Below are 21670 nucleotides of genomic sequence, written 5' to 3'. Positions count from 1 at the left end.
ATTCTGATTAGTTTGAGTTATGTTCTCGAGTAGTTCAAATATCAGAACGTGTAAGTGCTCTTGTGATTAGTCTCCATTTGGACCTTTATTACATAGCCATTTCATATTTCTATCAACAACAATTCATGAGTAGCAGAGCTTTAAAGCATGTATTATCATTATGCCGCTATTTAGAAATGTTTAACTTAACTTGATTTTAAGTTGGGATCCATGGCAACTATGTGCTCCCCAAAGAATCTGTGGATTTTCTTGACTTCAATGCAGATTATGGTTGAAATGTTGCATTTCTTCATAAGTGACATACAAAACAGGTTATAGCATGGCAAAATGTGACCATAATTAAGAGAAAGTAAAAAATGTATTTGAGGGCACTGTATTTGATCGTTTTAATTTCAACACAGACAGCATACACCATGGAGGGAATAATACATCTTAAACAATTCATTTTACAGCAAGCGTATGATTTAGTGTTCTATTACAATACTTGATTTTGAGAAACAGTCCATCACAATACTTGTGCGTATCATTAGCGGAGCATAAAAATTTTAAATATCTGTTTCATCACAATTTCAAACATTTACAGAAGCACCAGTGCATACCACACACAGGGCAATTCCACGGTAACAGAATGCCAAACACAAACCAATGATTGCAAAGAATGAGAAACTGATTCTATTACCTAACTTTGCATCTGCACTCTTCAAGTAAATGTTTTTTGTGGAAATTGTTAAAACTAGCCATTGTGCATAAAGTTGAATGGTTTGATTAACTTTAATCATTGGTTTTTACATTTTAAAGTGAAATCTCAGCATCATTCTGTTATCGTGGAATTGCCCCATAACAAGTATCACTTTGCAGATTGCCTAGCATAGGATGAATCCTTAATTGAGTTGTTCACAGAGCTCTTATGTCATGCAAATCTTGTATGGATGACAATGGGAGATTTGTTCAAAGCTAGTGCTAAGCCCAGAGTTTCCCATTATATTATAATGGGGTTCCTAACGCTGCATTTAGACATGTAGCCCAATTCTGATATTTTTTCCACTAATCAGTCTTTTGACCAATCACAGATCTTTTCACATCAGATCTAAGCATGTAACAGTATGTCAGATATGTACATAAGTCATCTGTTTGCCATCAATCACCCAAGTGTAGAGCTACTTTCTGAACCAGTGATTCTGGTCCGACATCTCCAGGACCAGAACTCAGAGGACCCACACCTCAGTGAATTGGACAAAAACATATTCAGCGCCTAGCCATTCAGGAGTCGGTGTTCTCTGGGAGCAGGGCAGACTGGATGAATTCCTGCTTGTGAGTGCCATCGCAGTATGGTGGGTTAGCGGTGTACTTGCAGCCACACAGCCAAGCTTTGGAGTCCTTCTCAGGGATGAAACGCAAAGGCATCAGGCCCTGGGCTTTAGTCTTGTGGGTTCCATCACAGAAAGGCTAAGACAGAAAGATGGGAGAAACACGACAGCGATTGAGGACCTCAAATTCTAAATTAGTTACTGCTGCTAGATTCTGTCTCACTGAATAATCTGCTGCGTTGGTATGCTAAAGCAAATCTGATCCAATTCCACATAACAGAGTTCAATTAACCTGTTTCATTGAAAGTAGAGTGATGGGCGCATGGTGACCAATGTAAAGCATGATTGTAGGGCCCTCACCTGTTTCTTGCTGTGTCCACAAGTGCACCATGAGTAACGCTTTCCCCCTACAAGCTCCACCTTGAAAGGCTTTTTGGAAGCGATGACAGGCTCACTGGATAGACTGGAGAGCTGGACCTGTAACGATAAGTTTCAGATTTTAGGGTAGCAAAACTGATTTCCAATATGCAAATTCTGTGAATGCATCCTACAAATGCCTGTGTGTGGTCAGCAAACAAGAAAATGGAAAATTATATTACGGCAGATAACAATAAATGACTTCCACCCAATGCTATAGAGTAGGAGTAAATCCTCACCTCACAACATTGTAACCCACCATTTGAATGCAGGCTGCCATTGCAACCAAAGACAACTTGTTTACATGCACAAGAGATATTGTGTTTTGTTGTTGTTAACCATGTGAAACTTCTTCCTTGAGACTTTAATCGTTTGCTTACCTTTGGGGCAGTAATAATCGGCCATGTCCAAGGTTGTATCAAGGTTGCAGAAACTAATTTGCGCACTCTGTCTGACATGATCGTGTTCATATTTGGTTGTGGGTGCGTGCTATTAAGTAGCCTGCGGCTGCTACTCTGTGGTCTGTATATTGTTATTTATAAATAAAGCCTTCAAATTCAACGTATTCATATTAGTGACAGACAATTAGCAACAACATGAAACTGGAATCAACAACCAACGTTAGCTTCACTTGAGATAAGGACGAGCGAAGACTTTGTGTAGCGAACGGCTGGTCATGTAGAGGTGGCTTCCGGGAATTAGTCACGTGAGCCGCTGCATGCGCTTCTCTCCAACCAAGATGCGCAGCAATGAGGGGATTTGATTATCTGGCCTAGGTTACCCCGTTGGAAAGAGTTTCACAGGGTGAAAAGTGAATTAGTTTAACCCTTTAACCTAACTCATAATCTTGACCCTAACTCCAAGCCTAGCTAGGTTGCCACCTAGCTAACATTAGCTACAATACATTGGAATTCGTAACATATCAAACGTTTAGCAAATTTGTAATATATTATAAGAATTGTAATCCGTAAAGTATTATACACAATGGATTATGGATATCTGAAAATTAATACATTCAATACGAAATGTCATGTATACTAATTGAGTATCCCGGATTACGTTTACTATGTTACATATACCCCAGAGTCCAGGTTGCAAGCCCAGGAAGCAGCCCAGTTCCATAAGGTAGGTAGCCTGGCGGTTAGAGAGGTGAGCCAGTGGCCGGAGGGTTGCGAGTTTGAATCTCAGGTCCGACTGAAAAAATCTGTCGGGAAGTGAGCTGGCAACAATTGGTTGCTGGCATTACATTCCAAGATGCCATTTGCCTGCTGTTGTGCCCCTGAGAAAGGCAGTTGACCCTCACAACAACAGCTCTCCAAGTGTTCAGTGTGGCAGCCACCCTGCACCTCTCCAAAACCTGTGTTTTTTTTTCGGAGGGGTTGGGTTAAAAGCAGAAGTCACATTTTTTTTTACACATTAACTTAGTTTAATAACGATCATCATATATCACCTATATGAACTTGCCCCACGGCAGCATGTTAGACAAATATGAATACAACATCTTTTTTTTGATTTGTTGCAGTAGGCCTATTTCACTATCCTTGCATCATGTCTTACCTCCAGTTTGAGCTCAGGCTCCTTGATGATTTCCTTTGAACATGAACATGAGCTTTATTCTATATAGGCCAAAAGTCACTGTTTTCTTTTAATATCTACATTGCCTGACTGTTTCTCAAAATAATGCATGCTTTAAGGAAAAAAACAAAACAAGAATGACACAATGTGTATTAATATAGTAGGCTATTATTTATTACCCTCTGGACAGTGACAAAACATAAATGCCTTTATCCATTTATCATAAATAAAATGTTTGTCAACAAGTGATTTATGACCAATCAATATAGGCAGTACAGTATAAGGAAGTTAGCAGCTTCATGACATGTTTTATTTATTTTTTAACAAGTTATTCATTTTAAACACTTTTTTTCCACTGAGCTGACTAGATGCTAGAAGATGACCTTGAAATGTGCCATCACAGTAAGGTACATTTTTGGTTTGCTTACAGGCACACAGCATAAGGGTGCTGTCCTTCTCGGGAGTGAAGAGTGGTGGAGAGATACTGGGTGCTTGAGTCCTGTGAGCACCGTCACAGAAGGGCTGACAGAGAAAGGGAGTCAGAGAGAGAGAGAGAGAGAGAGAGAGAGAGAGAGGGAGAGAGAGGTAGCGAGACTGTCAGAGCTATTGTTTCACTGATTTAATTTGTAAATTATAGCACAGATTACAATCTGAAACATTATTCTCATGTAGAAGACCTAAAAATAGCATATAGGCATAAATCACCTCTGCTGGAATTTGAAAGGGTTAATATTGCATACATTTTGGCTCCTCAGTTCTAACCCTTCTTTAGTTTTTTCGTTTTTTCCATTCAATGCTTTGAACTAGAACGCTGCGACACGACCCGAGCCCGACAGGCCCTGACATTATACATCAGGTTAGTCAGGCCTGTTTTTTCATCAATAACTAGGGTACAGGCTAGAGTTCTGCACAGGCAGGAATTTTAAGCCAGAGTACTCCACTTTGAACATTCAATGCCTAACACTCACCTGTTTCTTGCTGTGTCCACATGCACACCAGACATAGCATTTGCCTCCAGTCACTTTCCCCCTGAAAGGCATCTTGGCAGTAACGACTGGCTTATTGATCTGAGCGGAACACTGCATCTGAGGAAGAGGTAGTTTAGTCACACAATAATAGAGTATTGCTTAGTCTTGTCAAATGACAGAAGTGTTGATCCTGGCACTGAGAACTCATGGTGCAGTGGTTCCCAAACTGTAGCAGCCCCCCCATAAATTTTGTTTTATTTTAAATGTACTCTTGAAAGTTGTAATAGTAGAATGCGCAAGGTGACATTTAGAAATGGGATAGTGCATCATCAGTATTCTTCTTGTCATGTCAGTCATTGCATACCTTTGTCACGAGTCCGACTGAGGGTGGTTTCCCTTCCCGGTCGGGTGGCGCTCGGCGGTCGTCGTCACCGGCCTATTAGCTGCCACTGATTGTCTTTCCTCCCCCTCCTTGTATGTTTATTGGTAGCACCTGTTTGTGATGATTAGTTTGTCTTTATTAGACAGCCGGCCCGCCTGGTTGTTGTGCGGGATTATTCTTTGTAAACCTTCGGCTCTGTAGCAGAGGAACGTGTTAGTTCCTGGTCGTGCATTTTTCAGTAGTCATTTTTCATTCCCTGTGTTTTGGGGCCGTGATTATTGTTAGCACCCTGTGGTGTGTTGGTGCAATTAAAGAGCACAGCATTGTACTCTCTGTCTCCTGCGTTTGACTCCACACCCACGACACCCGGAGTATTACAGAATCCCGCAACTAAAAATTGAATGGAGTCAGCAGGAGCAGCAGACAACCCTCTCCCATCGATGGAGGAACGGGTTCTCCACCACACCACCGTCCTCCATCGGATCGGATCCGCGATGGATCAAGTGATGGAGAGAATGGACCGATGGGAGAGGAGTGGTCTCCTCTCTCCACCTTCGGCACCCCCGGCTCCGGACTCCCCATCTCCCGACTCCAGCACCCTCCGTCTGACGCTACCGAGGGCTTATGATGGAGCGGCGGCGGGTTGCCAGGGGTTTTTGCTTCAGCTGGAGCTATACCTGGCCACTGTCAGACCCACTCTCTTGGGAGCGGAGAGGGTGAGTGTCCTCATCTCCTGCCTCACGGGTCGTGCTCTGGAGTGGGCGAATGCAGTCTGGAATGGCCCAGACTCAGCGCGGGAGCACTACCCAGAGTTTTCCCGCCGCTTCCGTGCCGTGTTTGATCACCCTCCAGACGGCCGAGCGGTAGGAGAACGACTATTTCATCTCAGGCAGGAGAGGAGGCGCGCCCAGGATTACGCGCTGGAGTTCCGGACCTTGGCAGCAGGATCTGGGTGGAACGACAGGGCCCTTATTGACCACTACAGGTGTAGTCTCCGGGAGGACGTCCGCAGGGAGTTAGCGTGTCGGGACACCGCTCTGTCACTGGATGAGCTGATTGACATGTCTATTCGACTGGACAATCTGCTGTCTGCCGTCGGGCGTTCGGAGAGGGTCCTGTGCGTTCCACCACCCAGCCACTCCGCTCCCATTCCGATGGAGTTGGGAGGGGCTGTGCCGTGGGGTACCGGAGGAGGAAGCCTTCCCTTGCTGGGGGGGTCCGTCTGGGAGTAGAGATGGCAGGCGGAACGCTTCTTGATCACCCCAGGTGAGTCAGCATCATACTCACCCAGAACCCCTTGTTGGCCACATGTTTGTCTTAACTTTTTTTCTTCACTTTTTTTCCCTCTTCCCAGCATAGGGTGCTAGTCGATTCAGGCGCAGCTGGGAACTTTATGGATCACGGACTCGCTAGGTTAGGGGTTCCGCTTGTGCCGATATATTCTCCCTTTCCCGTGCACTCCCTGGGACGCCGGCCATTAGGGTCAGGGGTGGTCAGGGAGACCACGGTCCCACTGGACATGGTGACGCAGGGGGATCATAGGGAGCGCATAAGTGTTTTTATTATTGATTCGCCTGCGTTTCCAGTGGTGCTTGGGATTCCCTGGCTGGCCCGGCACAATCCTAAAATTTCGTGGAGACAGGGGGTTCTCCAGGGGTGGTCAGGAGTGTTCTGGAAGGTGTTTGGGAGTTTCCATCGGTGCCACGTCGGTGGAGAGTCCAGACCAGGGTTCCACCGTGTGCATTCCCCCCGAGTATGCTGATTTGGCAATCGCTTTCAGTAAAGTGAAAGTGACTAAATTACCACCTTATCGACCGGGAAGGGATTGTACGATAGATCTCCAGGTAAACGCTGCACTTCCCAAGAGTCACGTGTACCCGTTGTCCCAGGAGGAGACGTTGGCGATGGAAACATATGTCACGGAGTCGCTGGGACAGGGGTACATTCAGCCCTCCATCTCACCAGTCTCCTCGAGTTTCTTTTTTGTGAGGAAAAAGGAGGCAGGCTTGCGTCCGTGTATTGATTATAGAGGTCTAAACGCCATCACAGTGGGGTATAGTTACCCTCTACCTCTCATCGTTACGCGGTGGAATCATTCCACGGAGCGCAGTTGCGTGATGCGTATTCGGGTGGGAGACGAGTGGAAAACCGCATTTAGTACCACATCAGGCCACTATGAGTACCTTGTCATGCCGCATGGGTTAAAGAATGCTCCAGCCGTTTTTCAATCCTTTGTAGATGAGATTCTCAGGGACCTGTGTGGGCAAGGAGTGGTTGTTTATATCGATGACATTCTGATCTACTCGGCCACTTACCCCGCGCATGTGTCTCTGGTACGCAAGGTGCTTGGGAGACTGCTGGAGCATGACCTATATGTCAAGGCTGAGAAATGCGTGTTCTCTAAATGAGCCGTCTCTTTTCTGGGTTATCGCATTTCCACCGCAGGGGTGATGATGGAGGGCGACCGCATTAGGGCCGTGCGTAATTGGCCGACTCCGACCACGGTAAAGGAGGTGAAGCGGTTTTTGGGTTTTGCCAACTACTACAGGAGGTTTATCCGGGGTTTTGGCCAGATAGCGGCTCCCATTACCTTACTGCTGAAGGGGGGCCCGGTGCGGTTGCAGTGGTCAGCAGAGGCGGACGGAGCATTCAACAAGTTGAAGGCGTTGTTCACTTCTCTAGCATTCATAGTGGAGGTGGACGCATCCGAGGCTGGGGTGGGTGCCGTGCTATCACAGCGCTCGGGTACGCCACCAAAACTCCGCCCCTGCGCTTTCTTCTCAAGGAAGCTCAGCCCAGCGGAGCGTAACTATGATGTGGGGGACCAGGAGTTGCTAGCTGTGGTTAGAGCTCTGAAGGTGTGGAGACACTGGCTTGAGGGGGCTAAGCACCCCTTTCTCATCTGGACTGACCACCAGAATCTGGAGTATATTCGGGCAGCTAGGAGACTTAACCCACGTCAGGCAAGGTGGGCCATATTCTTCACCCGGTTCCGGTTTACTTTGTCTTATAGACCGGGCTCCCAAAACGTCAAGGCTGACGCACTGTCCCGCCTTTACGACACGGAGAATGGGTCCACCGAACCTACTCCCATCCTTCCCGCCTCAAAGCTGGTAGCACCAGTGGTATGGGAGGTGGACTCGGACATCGAGCGGGCGTTACGGGCGAAACCTGCGCCGCCTCAGTGTCCGGCGGGGCGAAGGTACGTGCCGCTTGGTGTTTGGGACAAACTGATTCGGCGGGCTCATATCCTACCCTCCTCGGGTCACCCTGGGGTGACGAGGACAGTGGGGAGCCTTCAGGGGAGGTATTGGTGGCCTACTTTGGCTAAGGACGTTAAGGGTTATGTCTCCTCCTGTTCGGTGTGCGCCCAGAGTAAGGCTCCTAGGCACCTTCCTAGAGGGAAATTACAACCCCTCCCTGTTCCTCAGCGGCCATGGTCACATCTATCCGTAGATTTCCTGACCGATCTTCCGCCGTCTCGGGAACACCACGGTTTTAGTGATTGTGGATCGGTTCTCTAAGTCCTGCCGTCTCCTCCCGTTGCCCGGTATCCCTACAGCCCTACAGACTGCGGAGGCATTATTCACCCATGTCTTTTGGCACTACGGGGTACCGGAGGACATCTTTTCTGATCGGGGCCCCCAATTCACATCTCGGGTATCTAGGGCTTTCATGGAGCGTTTGGGGGTCTCTGTCAGCCTGACCTCCGGTTATCACCCCGAGAGTAATGGGCAGGTGGAGAGAGTGAACCAGGAGGTGGGTAGGTTTCTGCGGTCGTATTGCCAGGATCGGCCAGGGGAGTGGGCACAATACATTCCCTGGGCTGAAATGGCCCAGAACTCACTATGCCACTCCTCTACTAACGTGGCCCCTTTTCAGTGTGTGTTGGGGTACCAGCCGGTCCTGGCACCATGGCATCCGAGCCAGACCGAGGCTCCTGCGGTGGAGGAATGGGTACAGCGCTCCAAGGAGACCTGGAGGGCCGCCCAGGAATCTCTACTACAAGCGAGTGGACGGCAGAAGAGGAGTGCTGACAGCCACCGCAGTGAGGCCCTGTGTTTGTACCGGGGGACAGGGTCTGGCTCTCGACCCGAAACCTACCCCTCCGCTTGCCCTGCCGAATGCTGGGTCCGCAGTGTATAGGGCCCTGTAAAGTCCTGAGGAGAATAAACGAGGTGTGTTATCGATTACAACTCCCTTCCTATTATCGCATTAACACCTCGTTTCATGTGTCTCTCCTCAGGCCGGTGGTAGCTGGTCCCCTGCAGATACAGTGAGGTGCCGGAGGTCCCCCTCCCCCCCCTCTGGACATCGAGGGGTCCCCGGCGTATACGATCCGGGCCATTCTGGACTCGAGACGCCGGGTGAGGGGCCTGCAGTACCTCGTGGACTGGGAGGGGTACGGTCCAGAGGAGAGGTGTTTGGTACCGGTGGGGGACATCTTGGATCCATCCATGTTGAGGGATTTCCATCGCCCTGCACCTCGTTCTCCGGGGCGACCTCGAAGGCCGGTGTCGGCGCGCTGCGGGAGCCGCACGTCAGGAGGGGGGGGTACTGTCACGAGTCCGACTGAGGGTGGTTTCCCTTCCCGGTCGGGTGGCGCTCGGCGGTCGTCGTCACCGACCTATTAGCCTTAGAGTTATTTATAACAGAAATGTCCAGATCAACTACCCCATGTCAGCTAAAGTTTTTTTTAGTCCAAAGATTTGTAGTAATGGTCAAGTCACTCAATATTAGATGAATACACATTAGAAATGGTAAAATGTATGGAATTACAAGAAAATTTGCTTTAAAATGGCAAAATAATTATCTGCACCCCATGACAAAATGTGTAGAATTGCAGAAAAAAAGATTCAAATATGCTAAATGTTCTCACCTTGAAAAAGAGGAGTTTGAACACAGTTTGTCATGAGCAGTGCTTGTGATAGAAATAGGTGGGGGGTCGCGGCATGTTCCCCAATGCTGGAAGGGGGGCTTGAATTAAAACGTTTGGGAACTCCTGCCATGGTGGACAATCTTTTTTTGTTCCAACCCAGCACCACGAAAATGTACTAAAATAATGTAACTTGGAATTTAATAGCCTCTTCAGTGGACCTGCCAAATAACTGTTGAACTTTGCTTTAGCTATTTCATTAAGGATTGAGATGTAATGGCACAATGCTGCTTCACTAATTTAAAATCAGCTGATATATCAAAGTGCTGTACAGAAACTCAGCCTAAAACCCCAAACAGCAAGCAATGCAGGTGTAGAAGCACAGTCGCTAGGAAAAACTCCCTAGAAAGGCCAAAACCTAGGAAGAAACCTAGAGAGGAAACAAGCTATGAGGGGTGGCCAGTCCTCTTCTGGCTGTGCTGGGTGGAGATTATAACAGAGCATGGCCAAGATGTTCAAATGTTCATAAATGACCAGCATGGTCAAATAATAATAATCACAGTGGTTGTCGAGGGTGCAATAGGTCAGCACCTCAAGAGTAAATGTCAGTTGGCTTTTCATAGCCGATCATTCAGAGTATCTCTACCGCTCCTGCTGTTGAAACTGGAGCAGCAGCACGGCCAGGTGGACTGGGGACAGCAAGGAGTCTATAAATGGCCTATAAATGTAAAAAGACGCCCCAGGGCGAGGTCCACTTCCATGCAAATCCATTTTATTAGTCACATGGTTAGCAGATGTTATTGCGAGTGTAGCAAAATGCTTGTGCTTCTAGTTCGGACAATGCAGCAATATCTAACATGTAATCTAACAATTCCACAACAGCAACCTAATACACACACATCTAAGTAAGGAATTGAGTAAGAATATATACATACATATATATACATAGAAGTTAAAGTGACTAGTGATCCATTTCTTAAAGTGTCCAATGATTTCAAGTCTCTATGTAGGCAGCAGCCTCTCTGTGTTAGTGATGGCTGTTTAACAGTGTGATAGCTTTGAGATAGAAGCTTTTTTTTTCAGTCTCTCGGTCCTACCTTTTGATGCACCTGTACTGACCTCACCTTCTGGATGGTAGCAGGGTTAACAGGCAGTGGATCGGGTGGTTGTTGTCCTTGATTATCTTTTTTGGCCTTCCTGTGACATCGGATGCTGTAGGTGTTATGGAGGGCAGGTAGTTTGCCCCCGGCGATGCGTTGTGCAGACTGCACCACCCTCTGGAGAGTCTTGCCGTTGTGGGAGGTGCAGTTGCCGTACCAGGCGGTGATACAGCCCGACAGGATGCTCTCAATTGTGCATCTGTAAAATTTTGTGAGGGTTTTCAGTGACAATCCAAATTTCTTCAGCCATCACCAATCATGGAGGAAGATAGAGGCCTCTAGTGGCCAAAAGCCTGTTTTAGCAAGGGCTGTGCCATTGAGGGTTTCAAATCAAATCAAACTTTATTTGTCACATGCCCTGAATACATGCCCTGAAGTGTAGACTTTACCGTGAAATGCTTACTGACAAGCCCTTAACCAACAGTACAGTTCAAGAATAGTTAAGAACATATTTACCAAATAAGCTAAAGTAAAAAATTATAAAAAGTAACACAATAAAATAACAATAACAATACTATATCCAGGGGGTACAGTACCGAGTCAGTGTGAGGGGGTACAGGTGGGTTGAGGTAATTTGTACACGTAGGTAGGGGGTGAAGTGACTATGCATAGATAATACAGCGAGTAGCAGCGTACAAAACAAATGGAGGGGGGTTGATTAATTGCAGTCTTATGGCTTGGGGGTAGAAGTCTAGGATACTTTTGGTCCTACACTTGGTGCTCCGGTACCTCTTGCCGTGCAAAATCAGAGAAAACAGTCTCTGACTTGGGTGATTGGAGTCTCTGACAATTTTATGGACTATTTTCTGACACCGCCTATTGTATAGGTCCTGGATCGCAGGAAGCTTGGCCCCAGTGATGTACTGGGCCGTATGCACTACCCTCTGTAGCATTTTGTCAGATGCCGAGCAGTTGCCATAACAGGCGGTGATGCAACCGGTCAGGATGCTCTCGATGGTGCTATCACGTTTTAAGGTAAGACCCAGATGCAGACTGTGTCGAAGTAACAATGTTTATTACAAGAACAGGGGCAAAGGTACAGGATGGCAGTCAGGCTCAGGGTCAGGTCAGGCAGAGGTCAGTAATCCAGATTAGTGAGGAAAAGGTACAGGAGGGTAGACAGGCTCAGGGTCAGGACAGGTAGAAGGGTCAAAGCCGGGAAAAACTAGAAAACAGGAACTAATACAGGAGCAAGGGGAAAAGCCTGGTAGGTTCTATGAACAAAACGAACTGGCAACAGACAAACAGAGAACACAGGTATAAATACACAGGATGATGGTGAAGATGGGCGACACCTGGAGGCGGGTGGAGACAAGCACAAAGACAGGTGAAACAGATCAGGGCGTGACAGGTGCAGCTGTCAAACGTTTTGAGGATCTGGGGACCCATGCCAAATCTTTTCAGTCTCCTGAGGGGGAAAAGGTTTTGTCGTGCCCTCTTCACAACTGGCTTGGTGTGTTTGGACCATGATAATTCGTTGGTGATGTGGACACCAACGAACTTGAAATTCACGACCCGCTCCACTACAGCCCCGTCGATGTTAATGGAGGCCTGTTTGGCCCGCCTTTTCCTGCAGTCTACGATCAGCTCCTTTGTCTTGCTCACATTGAGGGAGAGGTTGTTGTTTGTGTCTTTCCACCATACTTCCAGCATTTTAAAGGAGTCAAATTAGTCAACTGGGTGGGGATTCCTATGGGTTGTAGCCTCGATGGCGCTGCCCATGCTGTCACAGATGCTACAATGGTACAGATATAAAGAGGAGTCCTCTATCCAAGAGTGAAAGTAGAATTAATTATATGTGCAAACATGTTTATGAGCCTGATCATAGATTTACATATATAATCCCTATTAGTTCAATTGGATTTCTGTGGGCCTAGTCATAAATAATTGTCATTTAATTTTTTGAATGTATTAACTTTATTGTGGAATAAACACAACCAGTTATGATGTTTTAATCTGATTGTCAAATAATCACTTCAAATGGCTCCTTTACTCAGCTACCTGTGCAAGTTCATCCACTTGTAAAATATTCCCAGCCTCCAAACAGTGGTGAATGGAAAGAGACACCTGTTACACAGAACTCCAAAAGGTGTCATGAGATTTGGCGATTTCTATTAGGCCAGAACTGTCCGCGAGCGTCTCCGTGTCGGCCACTCATCTCTGCCTTTGCAAAATGTCAGTATTCTCATCTAACCACATCACATTTTGGATCGTAGGCGATACCACCCATTTTCAAGTCCATTCACTCATTTTTGCTCATGTTTTACCGATATGGCCTTCCACCACTATTTATTTTGCCGGGACCATACCGCCTTACTTGCTCCTTCTTCTACAGTGTTTTGACTGGTTCATGACACTGTTATTGTTACAGATTCCCCTGGCTTTGAGTTTTTTAAACTTCATGCAGCTAACTCCACCCATCCAGAGACTAGGCCAGGGACATGTGGGTACGCAGACCTGGGAGCAACTGCAGCCCCTCATGATGAATTCAGATTTTTTTGTGTCTCCTACTTCCATCAAAGTGACCCATCCCTGGACTAGGGGGATCATAAACTGTCTCCCCAACCTACTAATTTGTCTTGTGCTATTACTCAGAACCACATCCATCTCATAAATATGTTCTCTGGAAATAACATTTTATATTGTGTGTAACTCTCTGTGAGGTTGCCTTATTCCTCTGACTGGAAAATGTGTCAGTGTGTCACAGGCTAGCCCAACTGGGGAGCCGCTCTCTTTCAGTTATGACTGTTCATAACACTGTTATGACTGATTCATGAAGGCATTATGACAGGCTGCTTCAAGTAAGTGATGCAACACAATGAGGACTTTGTCAATGCCGCGGTCTGTAAATAAAGCTTTGAAACCAAGAGAACATGCAAATCAACTCAGTAAAATACATTTATTGACAGTAAAAGTTCAGTCGTCTTAATTGTACCTTTTTAATTTTTACACAAAAATATCAAAATACTTTACAGGGGATTAAATCTGAATATTGGCAAATTCATTGTTGATTAATTCTCTCAAACAAATACACTGTACATTGACAACAATGCTTGTCTTTTTTCAAATGCAGTGCTCAATTTAAATTTCATAAAACATTTTTTGAGAATAATGCATTTAAAAACTCTGCGTAGTCTAACTTGGTATTTAGCTACTGATTTGCGAGACTTAACTGCATTTCATGCATTTTATGTCCCAAGAAGTTAGTTCCATTTTCATCAAACTTCTTTGAGAGAGAGGTGCTTAAATATGCTGTAATACATAACAGATACACATAACGACATACATACATAACAACACGGATTATCTTGGTTACCCAACTTCAAAGCTTAGAAAATGAATGTGTCTCTACACAAACACATTTAAGTATACAATCTGTACTCAAACAATAAAAAAGAACAAAAGTATATTAAAAAAATTATTTACATTTCATTGGGCCAAATTGCCCCAGTGCAACATGGGAAAGATTCCCTTTCAAGATTCCTTCGCAGTACTCTGTCAGTCAAAAACAATCTCTTCGACATGTTCTTTCCTATATTATTACCGTAATCGCACAACAACTCATAAAGGACGTACTTGTTCAACCGCAGATCTCCTTCGGAAGTCCTGTCGATGTGGAGGAATAGGCTCATGTGTTGTCAACGTTAACATTCTCCTATCGTCTCGTTGCTACGGTATTTTACCAACTAACATAGTCGCTTGAAAGTTCCTCACTGACAACAAACTACAAAAAAACAGAACAGTTCCAATACTTACCGACATCACATGTACGGGAGGTCAATATCGAGGTTGCAAACAGAAAACGAATACACATTTGGAAATGATCTTCGACCATATTTAAATTAGGAAACGATCAAATAAGATGAGTAACGGACACCACAAAGGAAAAATATTATTCCAGTCTAACAGTGAGTTAAAAGACCTGGGAGAACGGCCAATGATAATAGAGTAGCTTGATCCCAGCACAGAAGGACCTGCTATTATGTGCCACACAGGAATGTAGATGCAGCAGGCAGTAAAGAAAGTTACATATTAGAGTCCCCGAGTTGCCTATGTGTTCTGAATGGTAACATGTATGACTTGGCATCATGATCTCAGTAGTAAGACATACTGTACATAATGGTGTTACTGGAATGACGTAACAGATGTCATGGGCAGTCGTATCATAACAGATAAAGTCAGCTGATGACAATTGATTCAACACTGACCCGATGAAAGCAATAAGAGTTTGAGTCACAATTGTATAGGAAGATAGTCACAAATACCATGACTGCTATGTCATTGCTATGACAGCATTTTATAGATCTTAAGACAAAGTAAAGTGATATCATCTAACATGGGATGTTGCTTGTCAGCTCTTCTAAAAAACAGAACATTGAGCAGCATCTTAAGACACAATTACAGATGATTTCAGACTTACCAATAAACATATTTTCATTTTAAAATTGTTGACATTATCACCGTTGCCTATCAATAGTATAAATTGTAAGATTGAAAAGAGTGCTTTCACCTAAATCTGAAATAACGGTAAATGTAACCAGAACAAAAACTACCCTAAGAAATGGATAAGAGAAAAGAAGCTGCCTTTTGGCTGTTAAGGGTGAGTTGATTTTACTCAGTAACTCTAGCATTATTTTAAGGCATTGACAACTATACAGTATTGCTAAAAGAACAACTACTTTTCCGGGCATCAAAAGAACAATATGTACAACCGAAACAAATAAGAAAACACTAACACTTCAGGATAGAGTGCAAAATATTCATACTAATCAATCACTAACTTGTCAGTTCCAAGTACCCTAGAAACAGTAAGTACCAAATGTCCCTTATTAGGTTATATATCAGAAAAGTACACATGGGTTGAGGAAACAAAAATATTAATTTCTTACATATTTACTTTGACAATTTTCAAATGTTTGGTTTCGTTTGATTAATCTCGGCAGTGGCACACATATTGAACATCATACATTCTCTCTAAATTCTCAGGGGTGGACTGAGGCATAGTTAGCATTCTACACTGTCAATGCCAGTCCCCAGATCATTTGGTGCCAGTCTGTAGCTGTGACATTTAATAGGATAGAATAGGAATATCATAGTTGTACAATATATGGGAGGGAAGAAAATGAAAGGAAGACAGACCTTGAGGAAGACAGTTGATGTTTAGAGAAGTGTCAGACATTTTGTCCTCAACAAGGATGTTTGGAGGGATACATTGGTTCCACAGGGGCATACTTGCTTAAGTGGAGGGTCAGTGCTTCAGTAAAGTTATGGCCTAAGGACACTTTGGCCCAAAACACTCACACCCAAATTCCAAGTTGACACTTAGCCCTACCCATAGGCACTCCAGTAGATCTAAAAGGATTGGATAGGTTTAAAGTTATAAGGTAATTGATTTACCTTGTCTTCTGATTGGCTTGGTGGAATAGTCATCATATTGTTTACGCCCATCTAATCATTTCAGATCTCAGGAAGTAGCCTTGAGAGTAGCGGCTAGGGGTTGATTTGGAATTGATCACCAGAGTCCAATTTCTATGCTGGACCCCAATACTCTCCACATTTACCGCCAGGACTCCAGAGTCTCTGGCTCTGCTACAAGAGCAAACGCAATTGGTCTTGCTAACAGATTAGTGCAATTCAATTACAGACCACTGTATTCATGCTCTCTGAAAGCTGCCTACACACACACAGACCTAGAAGAAAAAAAGGCCTCAAATAAAAGGAATTCAATGCATTAAAAAAAACATAACCGTTTAAATTGAATCCATTATACATTCATAAAAGAGGGGGAAAGCCAGAGATGATAGAAGACAGAGAGTTCAAGAGTCTTTCAGGTGGAGATTAAAGGTGACATTAGTTTCTGATGGAACAGCTCAATTACTTTCCTCTCCCCTGTTAAAGCTGCTGTTATAGCTGCTGTTACAGCTGCAACAGTTCAGACATGAAGATGTCAGCCATTCTTGTCTCCGCCCTTCTCTCCCACCCCCTGAAATCAAATACATATAAAACTGACCTGTGAGTTTAGATGTTCGGCCCACACATACATTTATCAACATGATGAGGTATACAGCTACAGTATATCATCCGGTTTAACAGCGTTACAAAGCAAGTCAACCTCCTAGAAAGCAGTTTATTTTTTATAGCTTCAGTTGATCAAGAATTGACCTATACAATGGTCTATTCAAATAGGGAGTCTCGAACAACTGCATATCGACACTCACCCCGGGCTTGTGAAGTGCATTATCCTGCAGGCCGAAGAGTGGGTTTCCCTGGCCACCCTGAAGTGGCGAGGCCCCCAGGTTGGGGGACTGGGAAGTGGGGGTGGAGGTGAGGGCCCCGGTTAGCGTGAGTCGCTGTAGCTCCCTCTGCCGCTGCTGCTGCAGCATTTGAAAGACCACCAGCTGCTGCTCCTGAGACACACACAGCCCAAGACATAAGGGACTTGAAAATGTGTAGTGATATGCACATCCAAAATTAATCCAACAGTGCCGGGCCAAAAAAAAGACTGCAGCATATACTGTATGCTGTTTTTCTTCTCCATTTATTTTTTGGGACCGAAATAAACTTGGCAATGGTCACACTCATTGAATAATTAGGGGTTAACAGCCAAGCAGATTGTTAACTTTTTTTTCATCATTTGGCACTAGAGGCCATGAGCAACTTGGGCAAAAATTGTCCTATAAACCGATTGGCCTATAGGTGGCACTGTTATAAGCAGTCTTACTTAAACCGTCATATCCACCGCCCCCATTTGACCTAGAGTCTTGAAACTTTGTATGTACAGTCCCTTCAGAAAGTATTCAAGTGTTATAGCCCAAATTTAAAATTGATTAAATTGAGATTTTGTGTCACAGGCTTACACACAATACTCCACAACATCAAAGTGGAATTATGTTTTTAGAAATGTTTACTAATTAATTAAAAATGAAAAGCAGAAATGTCTTGAGTCAAGTATTTAACCCCTTTGTTATGGCAAGCCTAAATAAGTTCAGTAGTAAAATGTTGCTTAAGAAGTCACATAATACATTGCATGGACTAATAATAGTGTTTAAGATGTTTTTGAATGACTACCTCATCTCTGTACCCCACACATACAATTATTTGCAAGGTCCCTCAGTTGAGCAGTGAATTTCAAACACCACAAACACTAGGGAGGTTATCCAATGCTTGGCAAAGAAGGGCCACCTATTGGTAGATGAGTAAAAAATTTCAAAAGCAGACATTGATTATCCCTGTGAGTATGGTGAAGTTATTAATTACACTTTGGATGGTGTATCAATACACCCAGTCACTACAAAGATACAGGTGTCCTTCCTAACTCAGTTGCAGGAGAGTAAGGAAACCACTCAGGGAAAATAAGAAAGACTGTAAAGAGTAAACATATTCCAAAACATGCATCCTGTTTGCACTAAGACACTAAAGTAAAACTGCAAAGAAATGTACTTCATGTCTTGAATACCAAGTGTTATGTTTTGGCAAATCCAACACAACACATCACTGAGTACCAGTCTGCCTTCCAACAACTGTGAGACAAATTGACCTTTCAACTGGACAATAACCTAAAACGCAAGGCCAAATACAGTTAAAGTCGGAAGTTTACATACACCTTAGCCAAATACATTTAAACTCAGTTTTTCACAATTCTTGTAAAATCCTAGCCATTTTGCCACAACTTTGGAAGTATGCTTGGGGTCATTGTCCATTTGGAAGACCCGTTTGCGACCATGCTTTAACTTCCTGACTGATGTCTGGAGATGTTGCTTCAATATATCCACATCATTTTCCTCTCTCATGAAGCCATCTATTTTGTGAAGTGCACCAGTCCCTCCTACAGCAAAGCACCCCCATGCTTCATGGTTGGGATGGTGTTCTTCGGCTTGCAAGCCTCCCCCTTTTCCCTCCAAACATAACGATGGTCATTATGGCCAAACTGTTCTATTTTTGTTACATCAGACCAGAGGACATTTCTCCAAAAAGTACGATCTTTGTCCCCATGTGCAGTTGCAAATGGTAGTCTGGCTTTTTATGGTGGTTTTGGAGCAGTGGCTTCTTCCTTGTTGAGTGGCTTTTCAGGTTATGTCGATATAGGACTCATTTCACTGTGGATATAGATACTTTTGTCTGTAAACAATTGTTGGAAAAATGTGTTGTGTCATGCACAATGTAGATGTCCTAACTGACTTGCCAAAACTATAGTTTGTTAACAAGAAATTTGTGGAGTGGTTGAAAAACAAGTTTTTATGAATCCAACCTAAGTGTATGTAAACTTCCGACTTCAACTGTATATACTGGAGTTGGTTACCAAGATGACATTGAATGTTCCTGAGTTGCCTAGTTACAGTTTAGACTTAAATTGCCTTTAAAGTAATAATGTGCAACTATTGTACAATCCAGGTGTGCAAAGCTCTTAGAGACTTACCAAGAAAGACTCACAGCTGTAATCGCTGCCAAAGGTGATTCTAACATGTATTGACTCAGGGGTGTGAATACTTATGTAAATGAGATATTTCTGTATTTCATTATCAATACATTTGCAAACATTTCTAAAAACATGTTTTCACTTCATCATTATGGGGTATTGTGTGTAGATGGGTGGAAAAAACAAATATTTAATACATTTTGAATTCTGGCTGTAACATAACAAAATGTGGAATAAGTCAAGGGGTATGAACACTTTCTGAAGACAACGTATGTGTCTTTCCTCATGCTGAACAAATTTGCCCCAAGGACCCATAACGTCCGTGAGGACAGATTTTCCTCCATTTTGGAAATTTTGGAAAACCTTGGAAAAACGTATTGTCATGAACCATAAATCCAAATACAATTTGTTATGTCGACCCACCTCTTAACTTAGTTTGAGAAAAGCTAAGGAATTGGTTGAGAGATGGCTGAGCTTTTGAAATTGAAATCCACTTCACAATGGCCTATCAACTTGAAACTTTTTTAGGTCATCAAAGACATTACCACGAAGAATCATACGTTTGGCATTGATATCTTAAAACAATATGGAAACTATTAACAATTCACTTTTTGACTATGTGACGCTAATGCTTAAAATAGTCATAAAAACATTTTATTCTCATGGACTAAAAGTCAGATTCAGTCCAAATTTGGTTTGAGAAAGAGTTTGAGAAAATATCATTGATGCATTCAAAGATGGTCACACTATATTTGTTACAAAGGCTCATGGCAGAAGCCAGGTTTCCCTTCTACTCTGGCCACGCCCCACCCTTGCCAATCTCCTCACCTGCCCCATTCTGCTCATTAGCACCCTTGACTATTTAAGCAGCAGTTTCTCCCTCCAATCTTCCTTATCCCTGTTGGTGAATGAATGGGGTGGCCAGCTCATGGTTTCCTGTCCATGTTGTGCATGACTGACAAGTGAGTACTTTATATTATTGAAGATGTATAAATGTTCATATTAAGATCCTTTTTAGTTGATGTTAAAGTTGTATACTGCTGCCAAATGACTTAATACAATTTCCTGTCAGTCCGGCATGTGAGATACATGTCATTTATTTATCCCTTCTGTGCTTGTCAGTCATGCTTATGTTAACATGTGTTTGTATCTCCCTCTTGTATTTCCCTAGTAAACCACAACATAATCCTGCAACCTTTCCCCATGCGATCCCCATTTCCGGTCACAACTTGCAGACTTGTTTACGTGCTGCTGTGCATTTTGTTGCTAACCTTACTTTGCTACCTGACAACTTTATGGTTTTTACTTTTTAATTAAGGTTTATATTTTTAGTTTTCCCCCACTCAACTTTTTTTCATTCAACTTTTTCACTAGGGACGCTTCATCTGGACATGGTTCATCAGGACCACCACCAGCCGACGCTAAGTAGTAACATTAACATGATGCCTTCTAATTGCAGTCGCTGTACTCATAATATACAGGAGAACGATCGCCTTACGGCGAGGATAGCTGTGCTGCAAGCCCAGCTTCAGACGCAATCGTTAGGCAAGGGTAATTTCAGTGTAGGAAAGGATGAAACGGCGTCTGTGCCACCAGTAAGTACAGATAGTAGTATAAATCCCCTGGCACAGTCCCTGCAGCTGGACAACTTTCTCATGGCTTCTGGAGGGAAATGCTGTAGGAATGCTCAACCAGTGTCGCTCATTCAGCCGACAAACTTTCAACCGGTTCTCCCCATTAAGCAGCGAGTCTGAGTCAGAGGCCGAGCCTTCTCTGGTCTCTACTCCTCCCGTTACGGGGTCTGAGATGCCGAAGGCTCCCACCATTAGCTCTGACAAATTGAAAACCCTAGTCATTGGCAACTCCATTACCTGCAGTATTAGACTTAAAATGAATCATCCAGCGATCATACACTGTTTATCAGGGGGCAGGTCTACTGACGGTAAGGCTAATCTGAAGATGGTGCTGGCTAAAGCTAAAACTGGCGAATGTAGAGTAGAGGGATATTGCTATCCACGTTGGCACCAACGATGTTATGATGAAACCGTCAAGAGGTCACCAAGCGCAACATAGCTTCAGCGTGTAAATCAGCTAGAAAGATGTCGGCATTGAGTAATTGTCTCTGGCCCCCTCCCAGTTAGGGGGAGTGATGAGCTCTACAGCAGTGTCTCACAACTCAATCGCTCACAACTCAAACAGCTTAGTGGAGTCTGCCACTAGCACAGTCAGTGTAGTCAGCTCCACTATCCCCATTGAGACCGTGTCTGTGCCTCGACCTAGGTTGGGCAAAACTAAACATGGCGGTGTTCGCCTTAGCATTCTCACTAGAATAAAGACCTCCTCCATTCCTGCCATTTATTGAAAGATTGTGATACCTCACATCTCAAAATAGGGCTACTTAATGTTTGATCCCTCACTTCCAAGGCAGTTATAGTCAATGAGCTAATCACTGATCGTAATCTTGATGTTATTAACCTGACTGAAACATGGCAAAGGCGGAGGTGTTGCTAACATTTGCGATAGCAAATTTCAATTTACAAAAAAAAAACCTATGTTTTGACTTTTGCGC

At 44.0% G+C, this 21670-nt stretch overlaps 2 protein-coding genes across 2 annotated transcripts in view; both read right to left on the bottom strand.

Annotated features, from left to right (window-relative positions):
- Positions 1-361: 361 nt before the first annotated feature.
- On the bottom strand, positions 362-2435 carry LOC135538612 (CDGSH iron-sulfur domain-containing protein 3, mitochondrial-like). The gene is made up of 3 exons (XM_064964497.1): positions 2105-2435; positions 1668-1784; positions 362-1446 (listed from the first exon to the last, which is right to left on the bottom strand). Exons 1-3 carry the CDS (start codon positions 2192-2194, stop codon positions 1261-1263), a joined length of 393 nt encoding a protein of 130 aa, XP_064820569.1. The 5' UTR covers positions 2195-2435; the 3' UTR covers positions 362-1260.
- Positions 2436-13565: 11130 nt separating this feature from the next.
- Positions 13566-21670, bottom strand: part of LOC135538590 (protein AF-17-like) — a 34902-nt gene continuing 26797 nt past the window's right edge. The window contains exons 19-20 of the mRNA XM_064964484.1: positions 16904-17092; positions 13566-16668 (exon numbers count right to left, since the gene is read on the bottom strand). Of these exons, the coding sequence (XP_064820556.1) occupies positions 16633-16668; positions 16904-17092 (225 nt within the window). The 3' untranslated portion in view covers positions 13566-16632. The remainder of the gene's footprint in view (positions 16669-16903; positions 17093-21670) is intronic.

Source organism: Oncorhynchus masou, chromosome 5 (genome assembly GCF_036934945.1).
Source record: "Oncorhynchus masou masou isolate Uvic2021 chromosome 5, UVic_Omas_1.1, whole genome shotgun sequence".
Lineage (NCBI taxonomy): Eukaryota > Metazoa > Chordata > Actinopteri > Salmoniformes > Salmonidae > Oncorhynchus > Oncorhynchus masou.
This window is presented reverse-complemented; position numbering and strand designations above follow the sequence as displayed.